The 24,747-nt window shown below is 45.4% G+C and overlaps 1 protein-coding gene across 1 annotated transcript in view; it reads right to left on the bottom strand.

The window, feature by feature from the left end:
• DNAH9 (dynein axonemal heavy chain 9) overlaps positions 1–24,747 on the bottom strand; it is a 286,201-nt gene that overhangs the window by 105,222 nt on the left and 156,232 nt on the right. Inside the window, exons 41-45 of the mRNA XM_052657972.1 lie at positions 22,643–22,882; positions 15,922–16,083; positions 14,872–15,068; positions 10,156–10,318; positions 9,168–9,291 (exon numbers count right to left, since the gene is read on the bottom strand). Of these exons, the coding sequence (XP_052513932.1) occupies positions 9,168–9,291; positions 10,156–10,318; positions 14,872–15,068; positions 15,922–16,083; positions 22,643–22,882 (886 nt within the window). The remainder of the gene's footprint in view (positions 1–9,167; positions 9,292–10,155; positions 10,319–14,871; positions 15,069–15,921; positions 16,084–22,642; positions 22,883–24,747) is intronic.

Genomic DNA, 24,747 nt, shown 5'->3' with positions numbered 1-24,747 from the left:
AAGATGGATCTTGTCTGGAGTTTGGTGATAAAAAAGGGCAAAGCTGAGGGTTATTTTCCGTGAACCAGTCAGCTTTGCACTGGCTTAAGGTTTTTGACCCCACCCAGGAATAATATTTTTCCAAACATTTCCCTGGTTTCAAGGGAGAAAAAACAGGGGGTGTGGTGACTGTCTCAGGACCCTTGCCACTCTGTCTACGTGGCTGGAAACTTTCTCAAAGCACATGTCCAAAGAGAATACCTAGGGACTTCCCTGGTGGTCCAGTGGTTAAGAATCTGTGCTTCCAATGCAGAAGACAGGTTGGATGGGGAACTAAGATCCTACGTGCTACAGGACAACTAAGGTTTAGCAGAGCCAAGAAGTAAAAAGTAATACATAACATGGCACATCATCCTTCTGATATTATACACCTTAGTTCAACAAATACCCCTTGAATGCTAATTATGGGCCAGGAGTTCTGTTCAGAACTGACAATAAATAAATGATGACAATGACAGTCTTTACAGAGGGTTATAATTACACCAGCCATGTTTTACTTCCTAAATTGAGTGGTAAGTATTTAATCGTTATATTTTGTATCTCTGGATTATTTCGTAACAAAAAAATGCACCAATAACAGACATCACAGTCTCTGCCTTTCATAAGTTTGCAGTGTTGTTGCAATACAATGGTGGTGTGCGCAACCACTGAGTGCCAGGGAAACACACAAGGATGTTTCTCGATCTCGAGGCGACAGTGGATTAGTGAAGATTTCCCAGAGAGATATTAGAACACCCAAGAGAAGCCTCGAACTATGGGTAGAAGTTAATCTAGACAAAGAAGGAGAAGGGCACGAGGTTCAAAAGGAACAGTGTGAGTCAGTAAGGATGTCAGGATGCAGTAGAGTGTTATTTCAAGGAGGTAGGAATTGCTAGATTATAATGGGCAGGTAAGCCAGCAAGGAAGGAGGGAAGCAGGTCAAAGGCGGATTTGTTTTGTTTTGCCTTTCTGTACAAAACAGCTTACCCTGCATTCACTTAGGAATTAATGAAGGAATTATGGGTTAAACAGACCCTTTTGGAAGCAGCGAGGAGAATGGATTGTAGTGGAGCTCCCTGGGATGTAGGGAGGTGAGTTAAGAAGTGTCTTCAATGTAAGCTTTTATATATAGGATGGATAAATAAGGTCCTACTGTATAGCACAGCCGATTCCCAGGTGGCTCAGTGGTAATGAAACTGCCTGCCACTGCAGGAGGTGCAGGAGACACTGGTTCAATCCCTGGGTCAGGAAGAGAAAATGGAAACCCACTCCAGTATTCTAGCAGGGAAAACCCAGGGATAGAGGAGCCTAGTGGGCTACAGTTTGTGGGGTTGCAAAGAGTCAGACATGATTGAGCACGCACACACACTCATTGTGTAGCACAGGGAACTGTATTCAGTATCCTGTGATTAATGATAATGGAAAGAATATAATATATATATATGAAAGCGAAGTGAAGTCGCTCAGTCGTGTCCGACTCTGCGAATCCATGGACTGTAGCCTACCAGGCTCCTCTGTCCATGGGATTTTCCAGGCAAGAGTACTGGAGTGGATTACCATTTCCTTCTCCAGGGGATCTTCCCAACCCAGGGATTGAACCCGGGTCTCCCGCATCGTAGACAGACGCTTTACCATCTGAGCCACCAGGGAAGTAAACGTGTATATATCTAGATCACTAATTACCGCTGTACAGTGGTAATTAACACAACACTGTAAATCAACTACTCTGTTGTTGTTTAGTCACTAACTCGTGTCTGACTTTTTTGAGACCCCGTGGACTGTAGCCCGCCAGGCTCCTCTGTCCATGCGGTTTCCCAGGCAAGAATACTGGAGTGGGTAGCCTTTTCTCCCTCCAGGGCATCTTCCCAACCCAGGAAGGATCCCCTGCATTGGCAGGCAGATTCTTCACTCCAGAGCCACCAGGGAAGCCCAACTATACTTTAATAAGATAAATTAAAAAGAAAAAGACGTGCCTGCATTTGTTGAAGCAAGAGATGGAAAAAACCAGTGGTAGCCATGGCAGAGAAGGATGGATTCAGAAACAGGGGTTGGAATTGGTGGCAACTGCTTACCTGTTGGGTACAGGTGGTGAGGGAGAGGTTAGTAATGTAGGAGAATGCGCAGAGACCTGGTCTCAATGTGTATGAGGATTTAGTACCACATGAATCAAAGACAGGCTGGGTACTCAAGCATCTTTTTGCATTATCCTTTGGGCGTTTTTGTTTGGCAGCTGGAGCCAGCCAGGTGCTGGTTTAGATTTCCATGGCTTATGGGGTGGATGCATCTTATAAATAGATCCACTGAGACCAGAAAGGATGTTTAGAAGATCTGCTGCATGTCTGATAGCTTCTCTTTTGCCCTATACTTTGTCTTTGTTCCTTCCGGGGAAATTGGATCAGAATACAATTTGTGTAAAACACAGATGGTCCATCAGGAAATCCAGTTCCAACTGCTCATGGGAGAAGAAGAGCTCAATGCCAATATTGTCACAAAAACCTCCAGACTCCACATTTTCATGGGATGTGTGCAAATCACTGATGCATCAACCTAGATGCATCTAATCCTAGACCACCCGGAAGACCAGGGGAATCTCTTCATGTTTTAACAGGTTGGCCAAAAAGTTCATTTGGGTTTTGCATATAATGCTACAGAAATACCCAAACAAACTTTTTGGCCAACTCAATATATTCCAAGAGGAGATTTGGTCCTTTTGTACATGTAATTTTACATGTACAAAAGAAAGGGATGAAGAGGCACATGGCTTTACAAGACAGGGGATTCAATTGTTCATAAACTATTTTAATAGACCACATAGGGGCTACTGACTGGAACATGGATGCTTAAAAAATGATTTTTGAATATGTGAGTAGATGCAAAGTGATTTAATTTGAGCCATTTTTGAGTGAACAATTAAACCTTTTGAAAAGCAAAAGGGAAATTCCAAAATAAGATACTGAAGCAAAATAAAGTATGAAGTCTGGGAAAGTAAGGAGCAGAAAAGACACCACACCTGGTGCAGACCAGGTCTCTTAACTGGGACTGCAGTAGAATGGGCTTTCTGGACTGCAGGAAACCTGGAGGCAGGTGTACGCTCCCAAAAAGCCAGAAAAAGATTCTATTTTCTCCATTTAGATTAAGATGGGGCCTTGCTGATGCTGAGTTTGGTTCAAGGACCAAGAGAGAACAAATTTTGTAGACTTTTAAAATATCTGGATTTGATGGTCAATGTACATTATCCAGGAATTATTACATAGGACAACAAGGACATAGTAGGAATTGAACTTTTCAGATTCAGCAAGGGCCAATATTTCATGCATCGTTTCACCAGCAGCTTCAAGAGCCCCGTTAAGGACTCTGGCAGCCAAAGAAAGAGACTGAAAGGCTTCATCCACTCTGATTTGCATAGCCATCCTGCTTCTTATACAATTATATGGCTTTTGCTAATTGAATCAGAAATTGGATTTAAATTTTAACTTTGAGCATAGGATTTCTTACTGTCAGTCTGCAATCAATCTGAGATGCAAGTGGCATAATGATGGGTTCTGAAATATTTGGCTAGTGTCAGAAGTGGGATTTACCAATCAAGTGCTGAATTAAAAATACAGTTTGATCTTAGAAATGGTGTCAGGAATCCAAGGGATGAAAGAGTGAGCTAAAGAAGTGTGGGAGGAAAGCAGATAGCCCACTGAGCCCACTTTAAGTCACTGAGGAAGATGAATCACTGGAGTGTTAAATCAGTGGAATTCACTCACTGTACCTTATCCTCAATCTAACAGGATTTGTAGATAACTAGAGAGAGATGAGCTGATGACAAGATAGCCCAACGCATAGTTTTCTAGTAGTTTCCTTGTCTCTGCTTGCTATCTTTTGGAAGAAAAGCTATGACAAACCTAGACAGCATATTAAAAAGCAGAGGTATTATTTTGCCCACGAAGGTCTGTATTGTCAAAGCTATGGCTTTTCCAGTAGTCATGTATGGATGTGAGAGTCAGACCATAACGAAGGCTGAGTGCTGAAGAACTGATGCTTTTGAACTGTGGTGTTGGAGAAGACTCTTGGGAGTCCCTCTTTAGAGTCTCAAGTCCCTTGAGAGTCCCTTGCTTGAGATACAGCAAGGAGATCAAACCAGACAATCCTATAGGAAATCAATCCTGGGTATTCATTTGAAGGACTGATGTTGAAGCTGAAGCGCCAATACGCTGGCCACCTGATGTGAAGAGCCGACTCATTAGAAAAGACACTGATGCTGGGAAAGACTGAGGGCAGGAGGAGAAGGGGGACGGCAGAGGATGAGATGGTTGGATGGCATCATGATTCAATGGACACGAGTATGAGCAAGCTCCAGGAGATGGTGAAGGGCAGGGAAGCCTGGCGTGCTGCAGTCCACGGGGTTGCAAACAGCTGGACACGACTGAGCAACTGAGAGACAACACTATGTTATCTGGGCTTCCCAGGTGGCTCAGTGATAAAGAACCCACCTGCCAATGCAGAGACGCAGAAGACTTAGGTTCGATCCCTGGGTCGGAAAGATACCCTGGCTTAGGAAATGGCGACCCACTTCAGCATCCTTACTGGAAAAGTCCCACGGACAGAGGAGCCCTGTGCGCTACAGGCCGTAGGGTCGCAAAGAGTCAGACGCGACTTAGTGACTGAGCATGCATGCGCATGTGTTATCCAAGAAAGGAGTGACTGCACAACCCCACGAAGTTAAACCTAAGGGGGTGACAAGGCCCTCAGGGACCTCTGTAACGCTGCCTGGATTGGCAGTAAGTTAATTTCTAGTCAGCAACTGTCTTACAGGGAAAATTATAACTCAGATATGCTCAATTCTCCCTGTCAAAACAGTAAGAAAAAAGGGAGGAAGATTAGAAAAGTATGACTTTTCACTGTATCTCCATACAGACATCTTTAATGCAAATCCTGTTTTTGTCTAAAAGCCATACAAAAGAAATATGAGCTTGAAATTCCATGACTTTGGAGCAGCTTGACTGCAGTAAGTTTTCACTGGGCAGGGTTTCAGAAATTCATTTGAACTTGAAACAAGTTGTCTTCCAGATGCAAAATTAAAAATATTTCATTGAGGAATAAAATTTCAATTAGTAAAAGTGTAACGTCTCCTGTCTCAGACGTTATTGTGGGAGAAGGTGACCCGGCTGGACTGCAGCCAAATGAGATACAGAGTGAGTCTGCAACTTGCCTGGCACCTCCACAGCTGTAAGTCTTAAGGAGCACGATTCAACCTTTTTGATGGTTTTAGAAATTAGACTTGAGGACACAGCTTCAGGGTGGAAGGGCACTTAAGACCCGTATCTCATTATTTGGTAAAATAATAAAAGGTGAGGCAGTATTGGAGCTGAAGTACTGTTGTAGAAGGTCGTGGGATGTTAAGAAGACAGTATTTAAGAAAAGGACAGGGCTTCAAGGGCTTCCCTCATAGTTCAGTTGGTAAAGAATGTGCCTGCAATGCAGGAGACCCCGGTTTGATTCCTGGGCCAGGAAGATCCACTGGAGAAGGGATAGGCTACTGACTCCAGTATTCTTGGGCTTCCCTTGTGGCTTAGCTGGTAAAGAATCTGCCTGCAATGTGGGAGACCTGGTTAGGAAGATCCCCTGGAGAAGGGAAAGGCTACCCACTCCAGTATTCTGGCTTGGAGAATTCCATGGACTAACAAAGCTAGTGAAGGTGATGGAATTCCAGTTGAGCTATTTCAAATCCTGAAAGATGATGCTGTGAAAGTGCTGTACTCAATATGTCAGCAAATTTGGAAAACTCAGCAGTGGCCACAGGACTGGAAAAGGTCAGTTTTCACTCCAATCCCAAAGAAAGGCAATGCCAAAGAATGTTCAAACTACCACACAATTGCACTCATCTCACACACTGGTAATGTAATGCTCAAAATTCTCCAAGCCAGGCTTCAGCAATACATGAACTGTCAACTTCCAGATGTTCAAGCTGGTTTTAGAAAAGGCAGAGGAATCAGAGATCAAATTGCCAACACCTGCTGAATCATCAAAAAAGCAAAAGAGTTCCAGAAAAACATCTATTTCTGCTTTATTGACTATGCCAAAGCCTTTGACTGTGTGGATCACAATAAACTGTGGAAAATTCTGAAAGAGATGGGAATACCAGACCACCTGACCTGCCTCTTGAGAAACCTGTATGCAGGTCAGGAAGCAATAGTTAGAACTGGACATGGAACAACAGACTGGTTCCAAATAGGAAAAGGAGTATGTCAAGGCTGTATATTGTCACCCTGCTTATTTAACTTCTATGCAGAGTACATCATGAGAAACGCTGGGCTGGAGGAAGCACAAGCTGGAATGAAGATTTCCGGGAGAAACATTAGTAACCTCAGATATGCAGATGACATAACCCTTATAGCAGAAAGTGAAGAAGAACTAAAGAGCCTCTTGATGAAAGTGAAAGAGGAGAGTGAAAAAGTTGGCTTAAAGCTCAACATTCGGAAAACGAAGATCATGGCATCCGGTCCCATCACTTCATGGGAAATAGATGGGGAAACAGTGGCAAGAGTGGCTGACTTTATTTTGGGGGGCTCCAAAATCACTGCAGATGGTGACTGCAGCCATGAAATTAAAAGATGCTTACTCCTTGGAAGAAAAGTTATGACCAACCTAGACAGCATGTTAAAGAGCAGAGACATCACTTTGTCAACAAAGGTCCATCTAGTCAAGGCTATGGTTTTTCCAGTGGTCATATATGGATGTGAGAGTTGGACTATAAAGACAGCTGAGCACCGAAGAATTGATGCTTTTCAACTGTGGTGTTGGAGGAGACGCTTGAGAGTCCCTTGGACTGCAAGGAGATCCAACCAGTCCATCCTAAAGGAGATCAATCCTGGGTGTTCATTGCAAAGACTGATGTTGAAGTTGAAACTCCAGTACTTTGGCCACCTGATGCAAAGAGCTGACTCATTTGAAAAGACCCTGATGCTGGGGAAGATTGATGGCAGGAGGAGAAGGGGATGACAGAGGATGAGATGGTTGGATGGCATCACCAACTCAATGAACATGAGTTTGGCTAAACTCTGGTAGTTGGTGATGGACAGAGAGGCCTGGCGGAATGCAGTTCATGGGGTTGCAGTCAGACACGACTGAGCAACTGAACTGAACTGATACAGTCCATGGAGTTGCAGAGTCAGACATGGCTGAGTGACTCTCCCTTTCACTTTCTCTGGTAGTTCAGTGGTAAAGAATCTGCCTGCCCACGCAGGAGACACAGATTCAATCCCTGGTCTGGGAAGATCCCACATGCCTGGGAGCAGCTAAGCTCATGCACCATAACTATTGAACCCAACCTATGCTCTAGAGCCTGGGAGCCACAGCTACTGAGCCCACATGCTGCAACTACTGAAACCCACGAGCCCTAGAGCCCGTGCTTCACAGCAAGAGAAGCATCGCAATGAGAAGCCTGTGCACTGCAACTAGAGAAAAACCCGAGCAGCAACAAAGACCCCGCACAGCTAAAATAAACTATAAACAAGAGAAAAGAACCACTTTTTGGATTGGAGGAGGAAAGGTGTAAGAGTTAATAGGCAAATTCCTGGACTGAAAGGTAACGTAAATCGGGCAGGTTGGGAAAGAAATGAGAATGTGGAGTCGGTGTACTGGTTGGAACCAGCACAGTAAGGAAGCTGGGACTCTGGTCCTCATCAGAGGAAAGCCAAAGTCTTCTCACAGAGCCTACTAGTGCATGGTCCAAACCAGGGACAGTAGCTCCTCATGGAAGCGGCAGCAAAATGGCCCTGGGTACAAGAGAACAAAACTGGAAGCAGTCAACGACTGCGAAGCTGTGAAGTTCCTGGAGACCGCAGGGGAGGAGCCATCCTGAAAGACATTTTACAGGACATGGAACAGACTTTGGAGAATCACACTGTGATCTTGGTCCTTGGACTTTATAGACTACCGAAGATTTAGTCAGAGAGCCTGGAGTCGGGGAGAAACAGGCTTTCTGAAGCGCTGGAAACCTGGAGGCAGAAATTGTGTTCAGAACACCTGTGCAGAGATTATTTTATCAGTCCAGATGAAGAGGTGGCTTTGTAGATGTGAAATTTGGCCTGAGTCAAGAAATAATATTCTCTTTTTAATTAATATAAATATATACATCTCCCCCCAAATTTCTGAAAATGCATAATTATTGTACTATATTGTCTTATCTTCTTGGGTATGCATATATAAATACATATACCTTAAGTTTTTTTCCCCTAAAATTTAGTATTTGTTTATTTGGCTGCATTTGGACTTAGTTGCCATCAATTGCTCCAAGGCATGTGCGATCTTAGCTCCCCGACCAGGGAATGAACCCATATCCCTTGCTTTGTAAGGCAGATTCTTACTAGACTACCACAGAAGTCCTTAAATATATATAGACACACACACATACACACATATATATATCTTGTGTATGCATATATACATATTTTTATATATTAGTATATGTTTATAGATACATATATATGTACATATAAACTTTTTTTTTCCTTGAATGGCTGACCTAAGTCCTGAATCCCTAAAGAAATAAGGACAGCAAAGTATCAAGAATTGAACTTCCCAGTGAAGTCCTATTTTGCAGTCACGTTGTCACAGGGACTTTGAGACAGCCTTTGTCAAGTTCTTTGTAATCTAAGAAAACCATCCTCTGTCCGTTCCTGCTTCTATGTTGTGTGCATAAAGTTCTGAGTCCTTGATTAATTAAACTGGCCACCTAGCCTCGCCCTATTGTCTAAGTTTTGTGGGTGCATGTTTTCTGTGTATCTTGCAGCTAACACCTAACCTCCCTGAAATACTGCACACGTTCCAGTTACTCTGTCTTGGGCGTAGGAGGGAAAACACCTTCTCTCTGGACTCGGCAGGTCAGCCGGCCCTTAAGCTGCTCTTCTTCCTATTGTCATATCCGGTCCCACCTAAGGAAGCCCCAAGACCACTGCTGTTTGCAGTGGAAGGACAATGAAAGACAGCAGGCCCAGCACCAGTCCTGGAAGGACCTTCATGAACCGAGTCTCCCCTGCATCGGTTTTCTCCCTCATTTCTGTGGCCTTGCTCTTCTGACCTTGAACCAAGCCTCCGCCTGGGAATGACTCTCACTCCAGTAGGAATTCATTAGAGATATTCAAGTGCAAAGTGTCTCTTACCAGATGCCAAGAGGTCGTTGATGAACACGAGGAACTTCTCGTCAGCCACTTGGGCATCAGTCATGAGAAACACGGTGCTGAGGTTCTTAACCCCGGCTTTCAGGCACAAGCCGGCCAGGTCCGCCTGCAGAAGCCACGTCAGAGCCCTCTGAGGAGAGGGCCTCCTTGAAAAGGACCCCACCCACTTTTTAGGAATGGGACCGTTTTCTTGTCTGCTCCCATAGGAAATAAGGAAAGACGGCAACGGGAGGGAAGAAGGAGTGTGACTTTGAACTCACAGGCAGAAAAATATGCCTCATTCCCAGGCCTTGAGCCCACAGATGGAAAAGCAGAATAAACAGTGATGACCTTTAATTCACACAACCACTGTGGCTCCTGAATGAGTTTCTAGGACTCATGCCTTGTGCAAAGAGACAAACAGCTTTCCAAAGACAAAGATGGTCCCCTGTTCACCTGTGTTACCTTAAATCATCACACGAGTGAATGACTTGCCCCAGGAGGAAAGCAAAAGCTCTTAGTCCTGACAGAAGAGTCACCACGTACTTGGGCCTCCAGGCCTGGGTAGATGACTATATCTTATAGCAGAGTTTTGTGCTTTTATGACTAGCTCCAGGAAAAGACTTGTATTGCAAAAAATACATGTATATAGGAGAACACACAAACACACTCACACATATGCACACACAATCATTTGGTAGGAAATTTTTTGATGTATTCATAGATGTGCTTCCTATTAGGGTGAGAGCTGAGGCTTTACAGATGTCACTAAAGCAGCTGAGGTCTCCCAGATACAGAGCTTTGGAAGGCCAGGTTCTCAGGCAGGGTCTAATGAGCCCCTCCAGGCACCAGCCCAGAGTCTAAGAAGAAGGTGGACAGACTGTGAAGGGGAGGTTCTGGGCGAGGGAGCTGAAGAGCTAACGCAGGATGACAGGGAGCTGGGCAGCTCGGGAGAGGCTGGGTCTCCTCCTGCAGCCGCCGACCCTCCTACCTTGAAGTCTGGGATCTGGTAGCCTTTCCGCAACGTGATCTGGAATACGTCCATGGAGCTGACGAAAGCCGCCAGCCGGGTCAGGCTCTGCTTGCCACTCCCCCCAACGCCGACCAGCAGAGCGTTTCCCCGAGGAGACTCCAGGATGCGATTAATGTGGCAGCTGAGAGCAAAGCAGAGACACGGGGCTTTGGTCAGATTCCCCTCCATCAGAAGCAGGTGGAACAGTCTGAGGGGACCTGGAACACTTGCAGGCACATCCTGGGCTGAGCTTGGGAAGACTCAGTTAAGAGGTGTCGACTAAGAAAAGATGCACAAGGTGAGAGCTGCAAGTTAAGTTTTATTTGGGGCAAAATGAGGACTGCAGCTCGGGGGACAGCAGCTCAGAGACCTCTGAGAGGCTGCTCCAAAGAGGTCGTGGGGAAAGATTGATAGCTAATATTTCGGTAAAGAGGGAATTCAGAGCAATCAAAGGTTTTCTGCTAGTCTTGAGGAGCTGATGTCACCGTGAAGGGATTTAGTGCTTTTCTAGATATGAGGTGATGCAAGGATTGGGATCATGAAATCAGTTTCTGAAAATATTTATCTAAAGACCTGTTCCACCAGTTTGCTGGAGCACAGAGTGCCTCACTCTCCAACCTGGACTCTCCTCAGGGGGTGTTGAAGGTCCACAGCTGTAGCAGAACAGGGTTCAATCTCTGCAGAGGCAGAGAGCAAATGCCCTTGGCAAGCGCCAATTTGTAGTTGACGATGGTCCCCAAGCTTGGCCTCGCCTCTGGCCCGAGTGTCTCCCTACTCTGCTTTAAGCCAAAGCCTCTGGTGAAGCAGAGATGGTGGAGGAAGAGCCCAAGGCAGCCAGGAGGGGTTTGTGATGGGAACAGGAAGGGCCTGGAGTTATATCTCTAATTATGTCCACAGGATGAATTCCTAGTGAGACAGTTTTCACGGCTTTTGATAAATGTTGAAAAACTGCACTCCCCTACCCCATTATGGTGGCACTAATTTCTTCTTAGGTGGAAGCAGTCTAAAGTAGAGTCTACTATATTGGAGCATAAGAATATGTCAGATTGTGTTAGTTGAATTTGAAAGTTAAGCCTATATATTTGGGGATGGATAGCACAGTGATGCAGCCTCTGTGAAGGGGTCGTAAATCACTAAATTTATCTAGTGACATTTTATTCCCCTAAATATTCTTTCCAGGTGCCCCAGTGGTAAAGAATCTGTGCACCAGCGCAGAAGAGGAAAGAGACTGGAGTTCAATCCCTGGATCAGGAAGATCCCCTAGAGAAGGAAATGGCACTCCATTCCACTATTCTTGCCTGGAAAATTGCAGGCAAGAAAACGAAAGCTGAAGATGTACCACAGCACAGCTGGAGGAATCTGGCTTACTGAAGACTGGACATACACACACACACACACACACACACACACACACACACACACACACAGAAGAGCCTCGCATGCTACAGTCCATGGGGCTGCAAAGAGTTGGGCATGACTGAGCACACAACACAACAAATATTCAGGAGATTTTCACTGACCTACTTTAGCTCATTTTATGATTTCACTTTTTTATTTATAGTTACTCAGTTTTGATACTCTGTCTTATATCAGACAGATGTATACTTCTCCTGATCCATTATTAAACCAGAGTTTCTAGACATCCGAAGTGTGCATACCCAGCTTGCTTTCTCTATAGTGCTAGCGCATTGAAGGGATTCAAGAAATTTTTGTTAAATTGAAGCAGAATACCCAAGACCTTATACTAAGCATCACATTTGGGGGTGAAGAAGTTGCAAGGAATCATCTGCTTTGTGTCTACATGAGAAAATGGTTGCCTATGGTGACAAAAGGAGAAATGATGGTGCTAAAATGTCCAGGCCCTCTCTTCAGATTCAAAAAAAGAGGCGGGGGTTGGGGGTGGGGCGGTGCAGGGATGAACTGATGAAGGTGAAACAGGAGAGTGAAAAAGTTGGCTTAAAACTCAACATTCAAAAAACAAAGATCATGGCATCTGATCCCATCACTTCATGGTAAATAGATGGTGAAAAATGGAAACAGTGACAGACTTCATTTTCTTGGGTTCCAAAATCACTGCAGATGGTGACTGCAGTCATGAAATTAAAAGACGCTTGCTCCTTGGAAGAAAAGATATGACAAACCTAGACAGCATATTCAAAAGCAGAGACATCACTTTGCCAATGAAGGTCTGCATAGTCAAAGCTGTGGTTTTTCCAGAAGTTTTGTATGGATGTGAGAGTTGGACCTTAAAGAAGACTGAGCTTCAAAGAATTGATGCTTTCAAACTGTGATGCTGGAGAAGACTCTTGAGAGACTCTTGGACAGCAAGGAGATTAAACCAGTCAATCTTAAAGGAAATCAATGCTGAATATCCATTGGAAGGACTGATGCTGAAGCTCCAATTCTTTGTCCACCTGATGCAAAGACCAACTCATTGGAAAAGACCTTGATGCTGGGAAAGACTGAGGGCAGGAGGAGAAGGGGATGACAGCCATGGACGATGCCATGGTTGGATGGCATCACTGACTCTATGGACATGAATTGAACAAACTCAGGGCGACAGTGATGGACAGGGAGGCCTGGCGTGCTGCAGTCCATGGGGTCGCAAAGAGTTGGACACGACTGACCAACTGAACAGCAGCAAGGGATGAACTGATGTGGAGAGAGGCAGGCAAGGGGAAGGAGAAACTCAAGCAGGTTCTGCGGGCCGCCCAACACCCGCTCTGTTCCGGAAGGCCTGAAGTCAGCTCAGTGTGCTCCACGCTATTCTATAGCTAAATGGAAATGCATCATTAGAGCTGAAGCTTTCAAAGAAGAATGGTGAAGTCTGCAACTGTCAGCATCGGACACCAGCTGGGGGATTCATTAACAACCTCTGATGAGGGCAAAGGACTCTGCATTTAAATCAGAAAATCTAAAAGGAAGATCAATATTCTAAAGGGTGCCTGGGCTAGAAAACCAAGGCAGTCTGAGTTAAGCCCATTACTGAGCTTCTGGGAGATTAAAAACAAAAGCTGAAGATGTACCACAGCACAGCTGGAGGAAACTGGCTTATTGAAGACTGGACACACACACACACACACACACACACACACACACACACACACACGAGAGAGAGAGAGAGAGAGAGAGAGAGAGAGAGAGAGAGAGAGAGAGAGAGAAAGAGAGAGAGAGAGGGAGAGAGAGAGAGAGCGCGCGCCGATAAGATGCGCAAAAGAAGGGGCATGAGAGAAATTTTTTTTTGTTAATAAACATGAAGTGATTCTAACAGGAAGAAGAGGAGGCAGAAAAACATACTTTGGAGCAAAAGAACAAAGAAAGAGACAAAAATTATGCCAAAAGCAGGAGGAACGATCTAGCGCGAAGCTTTCAGAGGAAGCAGAATGAGAATGTGCTGGAATGGTGAAGGAAGTTGGTAGGAGAGAAAAGGTGCTTTTAGGGAAAGGAAATAACATCAAAAAGACAAAGACTCTCATCTCAGGGACTCTTATGCAGCGCAAAGCCCTTGACAGGCAGGACCCTCAAAAGTCCTTACTTTCTGGAGGAGCAAACCGAGGCTTCGGGCAGTTGTGTCCTTTGCACAGTACCAGTACCCCTCAGTGGCAGGACAAGGACCTGAATTGGGGCCTGGCTCTCAGCCGGGCCTGTGGGCTCCTGGGAAAGTGTGTACAGACTCCCTCCTGGGCACTGTGTGCAGTGGTGCCCGTAAGCTGTGTTACCTGTGCCTCTCACTATACTGTTTGGTGCAGAGAAATGTCACCAGCATGGAGTGAGGGGAGAAGGAAGGCCTCTACCTCTTTCTAGGCCCTGGGGCATATAGAAGGGGGAAGATAGAAGGGGGAAGAAAAACACACTTTCTTCAACCCAGGGATCAGTTAGGTTTCAGTAAGAATTCATCAGTGAGGAAGTTCAGGGAAGTGGAAGACCAAGAGGATTTTGCTGTTGGAGACCCTGGGCAGCAGGGGGCAGGGTGGAGTGACTGTAGAAGGCAGGAAGGGTGGTAAATGAGGCTCAGGTGTGGGTTCACACTGTCTGGGAGGTTTGGAGACCATTCTCCATGGTTCACTTGATAGCCTGTGTGCTTAGGGCATGCTCAGTCACTAAGTCATGTCTGACTCTCTGTGACCCCACAGACTGTAGCCCACCAGGCTCTCCTGTCCACGGAATTCCCCAGGCAAGGATACTGGAGTGAGTTGCATTTCCTTCTCCAGGGGATCTTCTCGACCCAGGGATGGAACCTGTGTCTCCTGCATTGGCAGGTGATTCTTTACCACTGAGCCACCTGGGAAGCCCATTCACTTGACAGGAGCAAGACTTAAAAGGATAGTTAATTTTTCGAAACACGTGCACTTAAAACTTTCAATCTCACTGGACTAGGGTGGGTTGGGAATACAGGTCCTCAGCCCTTCTGCTGCCTTATTTGATGACCTTCCATTCTCCCCTGGTGTCACTGTGGTCAGGACCAGGATTGTAAATGGCAAGCACGTAAACAAATCCTGTTCCTCCAGAGTTTAACACGACACTGTTCCCCAAGGTCAGTGGCAGAAGCTGCTCTACCAGCTGCCATCTTGACCCTCATGGCAGAAGCAGTCGCTGCTTTCCCAGTTTTATCTAGGTGTCCTCAAATGCCCCCGTGAGACCTGACACTGGGAAGGGGAGACAGCTGAAGAAAGGCAAGAGGAGACGCACGCTTACACGTGGCGCACGGCGTCCTCGAAGAGCACCAGGTCCATCACTGTGTTGACTTCGTTGTGGTTCTCCAGGGCCTCCACCAGCGTCTGGGTCAGAAGTTCCCACGACTGGACAGGCATGTACTTGGGCTCCCCGATACCATGTGCAAAATGGCAATAGATGTTCAGGCTTCGGGTCTGCGCCACAGTCTCTTCGAGGTCCTGGTGACGAGACACAGGGGCAAGGACCCTCCTGACCAACTCTTGGGTCTGGTTCCACACAAAGTGGAGACAAACTTTATTATGTATAAGAAAATAAAATACCCAGTACAACTCAACTGGCTTAAAAGATAGGGAGTCTTTGTCTCGTCACTACCAAGGTATCCTTGAAGTTTCAAAGGGACAGTTATTCTTTTTTAATTCAGAAAGGAATTGTTTACTTATCAAACCCCAAATATTTGAGATTTTGAGAGGTGTAGATTGTTATGAAAGTGAGTCCAAGAAAGAACAGGCTTTCTAATGCATCAGGAGGAGTTTATGTCAGCATGAGCAATTGTTCCCACCTGCCACTCTTTCCTTCTAAGGTTCAGACTAGAGGACTCACTTGGGAAGGAGGTGATCAGCATGCTGTTCAACAGCAGGGGCATAACCCAGAAAATAAATTTTAAATCACTATTTAAATAAACCTTCAGTCTCAAGAGTTGTTCCAAATGTCCTAAGTTTCAAACTTGTTCCAAATTTCCAGCCAATAGCAGTTCCAAAGTGGCTGGCTCTGCAGAGACGAGACTGAATTTCCAAGGAGGCTGGTGTGTCAGCTGGGATGACCAATTTGGGGAAAGGACAAGGATATGGTCAGATGGTCTTCACAGACCTCACAACACCGAGATTCTATGGTTAATTTGTATCTTTTCTTGCCCCAGAATTTTCCACTTTGTCACACTAAGGACAGACTTTCTTTCTTTATCTAAATATGATTTTCTTCAATTTAAGGGCTAGATTTTTATCATTTGGGTGATCCTTGCATAATCATCATTCTTTTTCAGATGTAAGCAGAAATTCACAGGGCAATACTCACATCAAAAATTTTCTTGACTACGTCTACCTGGATCTTATCAAAAAGATCAAGGTCCTTCTCTTCCACCATCTTATCCCGATAAACCCGATTCGATTCGTGCAGATAGAGATTTACTAGGTCCTGTGTGGACTTGACACATTCCACAGAGGAGAAGAGAATACCCTGTAAGGAGAATAAACAGCAACAAAAATAACATGAATAGCAACTTAAAGCTTCAACAGTTACTATTGATGGAAGCCAGTTATGCAACAGGCACTGAACTAGATGTTCCTCCAGACAAAGCTCACTTAACCACCATGATGAACCTACAAAGTAATTTTTACAATAGTCATTCAGCATAAGGTGAAGGGTGCGATTCAGAAAGAATGAAAGTGTGCTCTACAGTATAGGGTAATAAATGGCCTTAGTTCAAAACCACACAGCTTTGAAGCCAGGTCTGCCTGACCTGAGATCCTGGAATTTCAACCACTACTTTCCAAATCACCACAGAAATGGGTGAGGTGGCTTCTCTGCTGTATTTCAACCCTACAAGTGCCATTTTGAAAGCTAATCTGGGTGATGACTGTTAATTCAAATCAGAAGGACAACAGAGGGCTAGAAGGAATATAGGTAACTTTTACAGGTCAGCAATCTAGTTATTCACCTCTAGTAAGTTCTCCTTCCTATAAATAAATTCTAAATATTTACTATTCTTTTCAAATTTCCATCACTTCCCTGTTACTATTAGCCAATGCTCCAACCTTCTTTATGGAAAAATGGAGACCCCTGAGATCAGAGCCTCTTGACAATTTCAAATCCTATAACTTAAAACTCATCGATGCCTTGTTTGCCCTCACTGACTTCTGTCTTATCTTACAAGAAAAGGAGTCCTTTAATTATACGTCATTACAGACAGAATGGGCTTCTGCGGTGGCTCAGATAATAAAGAATCTGCCTGCAGTGAGGGAAACTTGGGTTCGATCCCTGGGTTGGGAAGATTCCCCTGGAGAAGGGAATGGCTACCCACTCCAGTATTCTTGCCTGGAGAAATCCATGGACAGAGGAGCCTGGTGGACTACAGTCTATGGGGTCATGGAGTCAAGACACAACTGAGCAACTAACACTTTCGCTACAGACAGAATGATGCTCAGAGTCACCTGCACGGCATGAAGATCTGGTCATAACAGGAGGTGAAAGGCTGACGATTAATGATCTAAGTAGCCACGTCAGGAAGATAGAAGAACAAGAACAAACTCACCTCGATCCTAGAGTAACTAGGAAGGAAGAGATTATAAAGAAAAGAGCAAATTTTAATAAATTTGTATACAAAAATGTATCAAATAGAGATAACCAATAAAATCAAACACATAATATTGACATACGTCTCTTTTTCAGTTTCTTTTGAAAAGACAAGCACAATTAGCCCTACTCTCTAGCAGGGCTGATTGAAGATAAAAAGAGAAAAACAGAGAAGGTACACATAATCAATAGCCAGAACAAAAAAAGAGAGCATATGTCAGATAAAACAGATACTTAAAGATCACAACAGGATACTATAAACAATTTTATGCTAATAAACTAGAAGCTGATGACACTGACATCTGACCACAACTGATGCAAAAAGAAGGAGAAAATGTGAATTGCCTAATATGTATTTAAAAAATGGAATTTATAATGGAAACTCTTTCACAAAAAAACTCCAGATGGTTTCATCATTAAATTCTTACGACATTTAAGGAAGGCACAATACAGTGTCTTTAAAAAATCTTCCTGAGAGTAGAAATAGAGGAAACGATTCCCAGTGCATTTTATGAGGACTTAATAACCTTAGAACACTGGAAGAAAGAAAAATGATAGGAACATCGTATTAATATAGGCACAAACACTGTATAGAAAAAAAATAATGAATCCAAAAAATAAAGTAAGTTCACCACGTTAACAACTAAGTTGGGTTGATTACTCAAAAATTATCAACGTAATTTATCCCATTTCCAGAAAAAAAAGAGAAAAAAAAATAGATACAGTAATTTCAACAGATATAGAAAAAATCATTTAAGTTTCAACATATATTCATGATAAAAAAAACTCTTAGTAAATTATAAACTGAAAGAAATCTTCTTAAACTGGTAAAGAGCATCCATGAAAATCTATAGTAAGCATCACACTTAACAGCCAACTATTGTAAACACTTTCCCTTAAAATTAGGAATGCTGCGAAGGGCCACTCTCCTTGAGGTGGCAGGTAAGAAAAAGCAAAGGGAAGACTTAAGGGTCAGAAAGAAAGAAATTGTTACTATGATTCATTTTTACCAATGGCATGATTGTGTATATAGGTGCAAACATAATATTGAACAAAAGTACACAAGTGCATTTACCATACAACTTGCATTTATATAAAGTCCCAAAATGGGCTGAAATACCGTATGGCGCTAGAAGTCCAGACAGCATTTTAGCTCTGAGAGGAAGAGAGTAGAGTGAGTGGAGGACTTTCCTGGTGGCCCAGGTGTTGAGAATCCATCTGCCAGAGCAGGAGTCACAGGTTCTGTCTCTGGTCTGGGAAGACCCCACATGCCACGGGTCAACTAAGGTGGTTCGCCGCAACTACTGAGCCCATGCTCTAGAGTTCAAGAGCCACAACTACTGAAGCTGTGCAACTTGGAGCCCACGAGCTGCAACAGGAGAAGCCACCACAATGAGAAGTCGCTGCACCACAACTAGAGAAAGCCTGCACGCAGCGACAAAGACCCAACGCGGCCAAATAAACAGGTGAGTACGATGAAAAGAAAAGCTTCATTTTTTTTTAAAGAGTGAACAGAAGAAAGAAAAACGAGGGGTTTCAGGGATGCTGGGAACGTACTTCTTTTTTTATAAAATGTATTTATTGGGAAAGTAGTTCTTGATTTGAGTTATGGTTATGTAGCTGTGATGACTTTGTGACAATTAACTGAGTTGTGTGTTCATGACTTCGGCGCTTTCCGGCTTGGATGTGAGACTTTAAAAAAGAGTTTATTTTAGAGAAAGAAAGAAATCTCATTAGGTCCCTTTGGCCCCTGTCTGCTTCCTGGATCTCGTGGTACCAGCCCTGTGTGAGGTGTGGATGGCGAGAAGGAGCCCCGCCACCAGTGCTGACTCTGGGAGCAAGGAGAGCCGTCAGCTGAAGTTTACAAGCCCCGTTACAGCCAGATGCTCAGGCTGACTGACAATTAAGGGCTGAGTCGATGAGAGCGTGTCAAGGACAAACTCTGCACCAACTCAGACAGTTTTGTGTAGCACTGAGATGGGAATGCTTAATGATTTCTGCTCAGAGCATGATCAAGTTCTGTCCTGACGTCTGGATCCTAGACAGAGTGAGTGAAGCGCAGAGAAGGGCTGAATGATGGAACCTTGGATCAAGCTGGATGGAGGAAAACGGCGTGTTCTTCAGACAGCACCTGTCTCCTTGGGGGCATTCAACCCTCCTTACAGCTCTCCTGTCAGGCCTTTAGGCAAGCAGGCTGAGAAAGGGGCGGGAGGGGGAGGCTGTAGCCAAGCTGTGGGCTCAAAACTCTGTTCTGCAGGAGGAAGGTGAGGGGCTGCGTGGATGGACAGAGGCAGGTTCTCCACTGGGGGTGCACGTCCCACATTTGGGGCTGGGAGCTGACAGCTGGCAGGCTGCAGAGGTCGGGCTGGGACACAGAGCCCAGGGGTTGCTACTCAGGCTGGCTGAGTCTGGAAAAGAAACAGACTTAGCCCCACACCATACCTCTCCTCCTAGTTCCTCCCTGCCTAGGGAGGACCTAACACAGGCTGGACTGGGACCCTCCTTCCTCAGGACACCTTGGCAGATTGAATCCCCACACAAGAGAGCTGACTCCCCCAACTCATCTGGGGTACAAGGCTTCTGCTTGGCAGTTATGCGAACATACTCGAGCTACTGACTTGTCTGTGATCATTTCCAAATTGGAAGTGGTCAGTCTTGCACCTGAAATGGCTGTCTTGAGGATTAAATCACTAGCTAATAGATGCAGAGGGCATAGGACTGGCTCAATAAATGCCAGCTTTATTACAGACTGAAGTTGGACCTTTTACAAAGATCCTCTCTGATCTCAAAGTTCCCTCCCCAATCTTGTGGCTTGGCGACATCTACGAGGCCTGTTCCCGCCTACTTGTTATTCCACCAACACCGCGCATACTTTTCTACCTCCCCGGGCATTCACGCTGTCATCTATGAGCTGGCAACTTCTCCAGCCTCTGTTAAATTGGGATAATAATGTGTATCCCAAAGGGCTGTCATGAGTATGAATTTCAGGTTGCACAGGTGACAAGGTGCTGTCCAGGCAGGAGCCGGCTCAGTGCATCGTGTGAGGGAGACCTGATGCTTCTTTTCCCTTTCATTCTGCCGCTACGAGCAATGGGAATTCGATCTAATGACTTAACTCCTTTTTGTTCATTTGGAAAATGCAGACGGTGACACCTGTGTCTCATCCTGCTTCAGTGAGATTTAAGAGATGGCTTGTGTGATTGGAAAAAAAAAAAGTGCCTTTCCTGGTAGTCCAGTGGTTAAGAATCCACCTGCCAAAGCAGAAGACACAAGTCCAATCCTTGGTCCAGGAAGACCCCCCGTGCTGTGGGGCAACTAAGCCTGTGCGCCACAACTACTGAGCCTGTGCTCTAGAGCCTGTGCTCGGCAACAAGAGGAGCCACCGCAATGAGAAGCCCGTGCGCCCCAACTAGAGAGTAGCCCCTGCTTACCACCACGAGAGAAGGCCCGAGTGCAGCCATGAAGACCTAGAGCAGCCAAAAGTAAATACATACATAAATAAACACTTAAAAAGTCTTTCTCAATTAATACTTGTTAAATGGGAGCTGAGGGTGGAGGTGCACAAACATTGCTACTGTCCAGGTCTGAGGGCCAGGGAGCTGGGTCCTTCTTGTTGCCTTAATTGTCTTAGGCTGTTTCATCAAAAGGATGGATGAGAACAGAATGGCATATTGGAAGGGGGACCGGAAGACCTAGGTTCTAGTCCAGTTCCTTCCCTGGCTGGCCGTGTGCTCTTAGGCAAATCAGTGTAAGCTCTGTGGGTCTGTTTCCTCATTTATAAGTTAATAAGTGAATGTTTGGAGGCACCTGATCCAGGAGCACCATCCTGGGTCAGGTCACACGCGCTCTCAGAGACTTGGCCTGGCTGTGGGTGAGCCTTTTGGGAACACTGCTCTCATATCACTGAACTAATGTTGAGTGCATTTCTGCTCCTTACGACCATGGAACCCGCAAGCCCCATGGCCTCAGTGCCTGGACCTTTGCTAGTCTGAGGTTTCCCAGAGTCCTACCTGCACAGGTAGTGCCCTGAGTGTTGCTGTTGCTCAGTCACTAGGTCACGTCCATTTCTTTGCAACCTCGTAGACTATAGCCCACCAGGCTCTCCTGTCCTCCACTGTCTCCTGGAGTTTGCTCAAACTCATGTCCATTGAGTTGGTGATGCTATCTAACCATCTCATCCTCTGCCACCCACTTCTCACTTTGCCTTCAATCCTTTCCAGCATCAGGGTCGTTTCCAATGACTTGGCTCTTCACCCTGGGTAATTATCAATGTGCTCCCCATGGAGGGTCAAGCCTTGCTCCCTGGTCAAGTTGACATTTCCCTACAGGTGTGGCCTCTGCTTGGTATAAAAGGCACTTTCCCTCGAAAATGGCTCAGAGCTGTCCTGGAGAAGGGTCCCTCTGAGAAGCAGTTTCTGCAGATTCTCCTCCAGGATGGAAGGGTTATAGACCCATGTTGTGAGGATGGGTTACCTGAGCAGGGGAAGAAGGGGCCAGGTTTGCTGAGCTGCCCTCTGGAGGTTTTGATAGTGAGGGGCCAAGCAAGTGGAGGCACCAGGCAGACACAGGCCATCCCTAGTTAGAAGAGCATCACTATTCTGAAGTGGTTTTGACCTGGGAAAGAACCCAGAGTTTTTAGGACTGAGGCATCCCAGGGGCTGGAGGATGATGTCTTAGGAGTAGCACCATATAGCTTCTATAGGAAGCAGAGCCCTCCTGCATGGTTTGGGGGACATTCTCTCGCATCTCAAGAAAGATGGGTGGACCAGCAGGGTCTGCAAAATATTTTTATCTTTCTTCCATGCCACTCTCTTTTTTCCTAGGCTGAAATCATTATGTAACATTATCTTTGAAATGTTGAACCATATTCAGCTTGAAGGAACCAACTCAAAAAGTGCATCCAGCTTACGGAGAAGTAATTCAATCAACTAATAGAATTCTATATTTTTAAAAATTTTGGCTGTGCCGGATGTTGGTCACTGCAAGGGCTTTTTCTTCAGTTGCAGAGAGTAAAGGCTACTCTCTAGTAGAGGTGCTCAGGCTTCTCATTGCAGTGGCTTCTCTTGTTTTGGAGCACAGGCTCTAGGGCACTCAGCCTGCAGTAGCTGTGGCACCTGGGCTCAACAGTTGTGGTGCATGGGCTTAGCTGCTCTGGGGCATGTGGGACCTCCCCAGACGTGGGGTCTCCCCAGACCAGGGATTGAACACACGTCTCCTGCAATGGCAGGTGGCTTCCTTACCACCGAATCACCAGGGAATCCGGGCAGGGAAGGCCTGGAACGCTGTTCTGTTGAATAGACCCACACAGATCCCACAGTACTCTGTTTACTCATATGTTCATCACCCCATAAGAACCATGCCTTTGTTGAAGAGTTTGGCCAAGGATGGAGAGAACAGGGTCATTGTCAAGCCTCTGAAGGTGTCTCGGAGAGGTCGGACTCACCTGAAAAATGTTGGCGAAGTCCCTGAGGTTGAAGATGTAGTGGAATTTGATCACTGTGGGAAGGAACGTGGTGGCGATTTTCTGGTGGAAGGTGAGGGCCAGATGGAGCAGCTGGGGGACGCTCTTGTGCAGCACTGCCGGGAAGCTGCCCAGCTTGAGGTGCTGAGTCAGGATGGCGCTGTAGATGGAGGACAGGGCGTCTGCTCCCGGGAAGGAAAGGGTGAACACACTGAAGTGACGCTGCTCCGGAAAAAAAGAGCCACAGGGAGGAGGCCACGAGTTACCCTCTGTGGTCACAGAACAGAAATCATCTCTTCTGGATTTGGATACGGTGGCCAAGAATTCTTAGAAGGGCTTTGAATTCTACATTCTGGCCGCACTTCTCACATTAAACCCAAACTTGGTTGAGCCTAGAATGAATGAAGGGCTTTGGACCTCTGATCAAAGATGTCAGTGTGGCATAGCAGAAAGAGAAGGGAACCTGGACTCTGGGTCCAAATCTGACCGTGATACTGAGAATGCATGTGACCTTGGCAGGGTCATGCACCTCTCTGAAGTTCTCTCATTCTGAAGGCCAAGCTGAATTAGACTAACCCAATGATTCCATCTGGCTTGAAATGCTTCTTCAAAAAGTGGTACAAATGAACTTATTTACAAAACAGAAATAAGAGTCACAGATGTAGAAAACAAACTCATGGTTACCAAGGCGGGAACAGGAGGGAGGTATAAATTGGAAGATTGGGACTGACATACACACACTCCAATACATAAAACAGATAATAAGAACCTACCGTATAGCACAGGGCAATCTACTCAATACTCTGTAATGACCTATGCGGGAAAAGAATTTTAAAAAGAGTGGACGTGTGTGTGTGGGTCAGTTCAGTTCAGTTCAGTCACTCAGTCGTGTCCGACTCTTTGCGACCCCATGAATCACAGCACGCCAGGCCTCCCTGTCCATCACCATCTCCCAGAGTTCACTCAGACTCACGTCCATCGAGTCGGTGATGCCATCCAGCCATCTCATCCTGGGTCATCCCCTTCTCCTCCTGCCCCCTAATCCCTCCCAGCATTAGTCTTTCTCAATGAGTCAACTCTTTGCATGAGGTGGCCACAGTACTGGAGTTTCAGCTTCAGCATCATTCCTTCCAAAGAACACCCAGGGCTGATCTCCTTCAGAATGGACTGGTTGGATCTCCTTGCAGTCCAAGGGACTCTCAAGAGTCTTCTCCAACACCACAGTTCAAAAGCATCAATTCTTCGGCGCTCAGCCTTCTTCACAGTCCAACTCTCACATCCATACATGACCACAGGAAAAACCATAGCCTTGACTAGACGGACCTTAGTCGGCAAAGTAATGTCTCTGCTTTTCAATATGCTATCTAGGTTGGTCATAACTTTTCTTCCAAGGAGTAAGCGTCTTTTAATTTCATGGCTGCAGTCACCATCTGCAGTGATTTTGGAGCCCCCCAAAATAAAGTCAGCCACTCTTGCCACTGTTTCCCCATCTATTTCCCATGAAGTGATGGGACCAGATGCCACGATCTTCGTTTTCTGAATGTTGAGCTTTAAGCAAACTTTTTCACTCTCCACTTTCACTTTCATCAAGAAGCTTTTCAGTTCCTCTTCACTTTCTGCCATAAGGATGGTGTCATCTGCATGTCTGAGGTTATTGATACTTCTCCTGGCAATCTTGATTCCAGCTTGTGCTTCTTCCAGCCCAGCGTTTCTCATGATGTATTCTGCATAGACGTTAAATAAGCAGGGTGACAATATACAGCCTTGACATATTCCTTTTCCTATTTGGAACCAGTCTGTTGTTCCATGTCCAGTTCTAACTGTTGCTTCCTGACCTGCATATAGGTTTCTCAAGAGGCAGGTCAGGTGGTGTGGTATTCCCATCTCTCTCAGAATTTTCCACAGTTTATTGTGATCCACACAGTCAAATGCATTGGCATAGTCAATAAAGCAGAAATAGATGTTTTTCTGGAACTCTCTTGCTTTTTCCATGATCCAGCGGATGTTGGCAATTTGATCTCTGGTTCCTCTGCCTTTTCTAAAACCAGCTTGAACATCAGGAAGTTCACGGTTCATGTATTGCTGAA

Source organism: Budorcas taxicolor, chromosome 19, assembly GCF_023091745.1.
Source record: "Budorcas taxicolor isolate Tak-1 chromosome 19, Takin1.1, whole genome shotgun sequence".
Lineage (NCBI taxonomy): Eukaryota > Metazoa > Chordata > Mammalia > Artiodactyla > Bovidae > Budorcas > Budorcas taxicolor.
The sequence above is the reverse complement of the archived record's forward strand: the minus strand, read 5'-3'. Positions and strand labels throughout refer to the sequence as shown.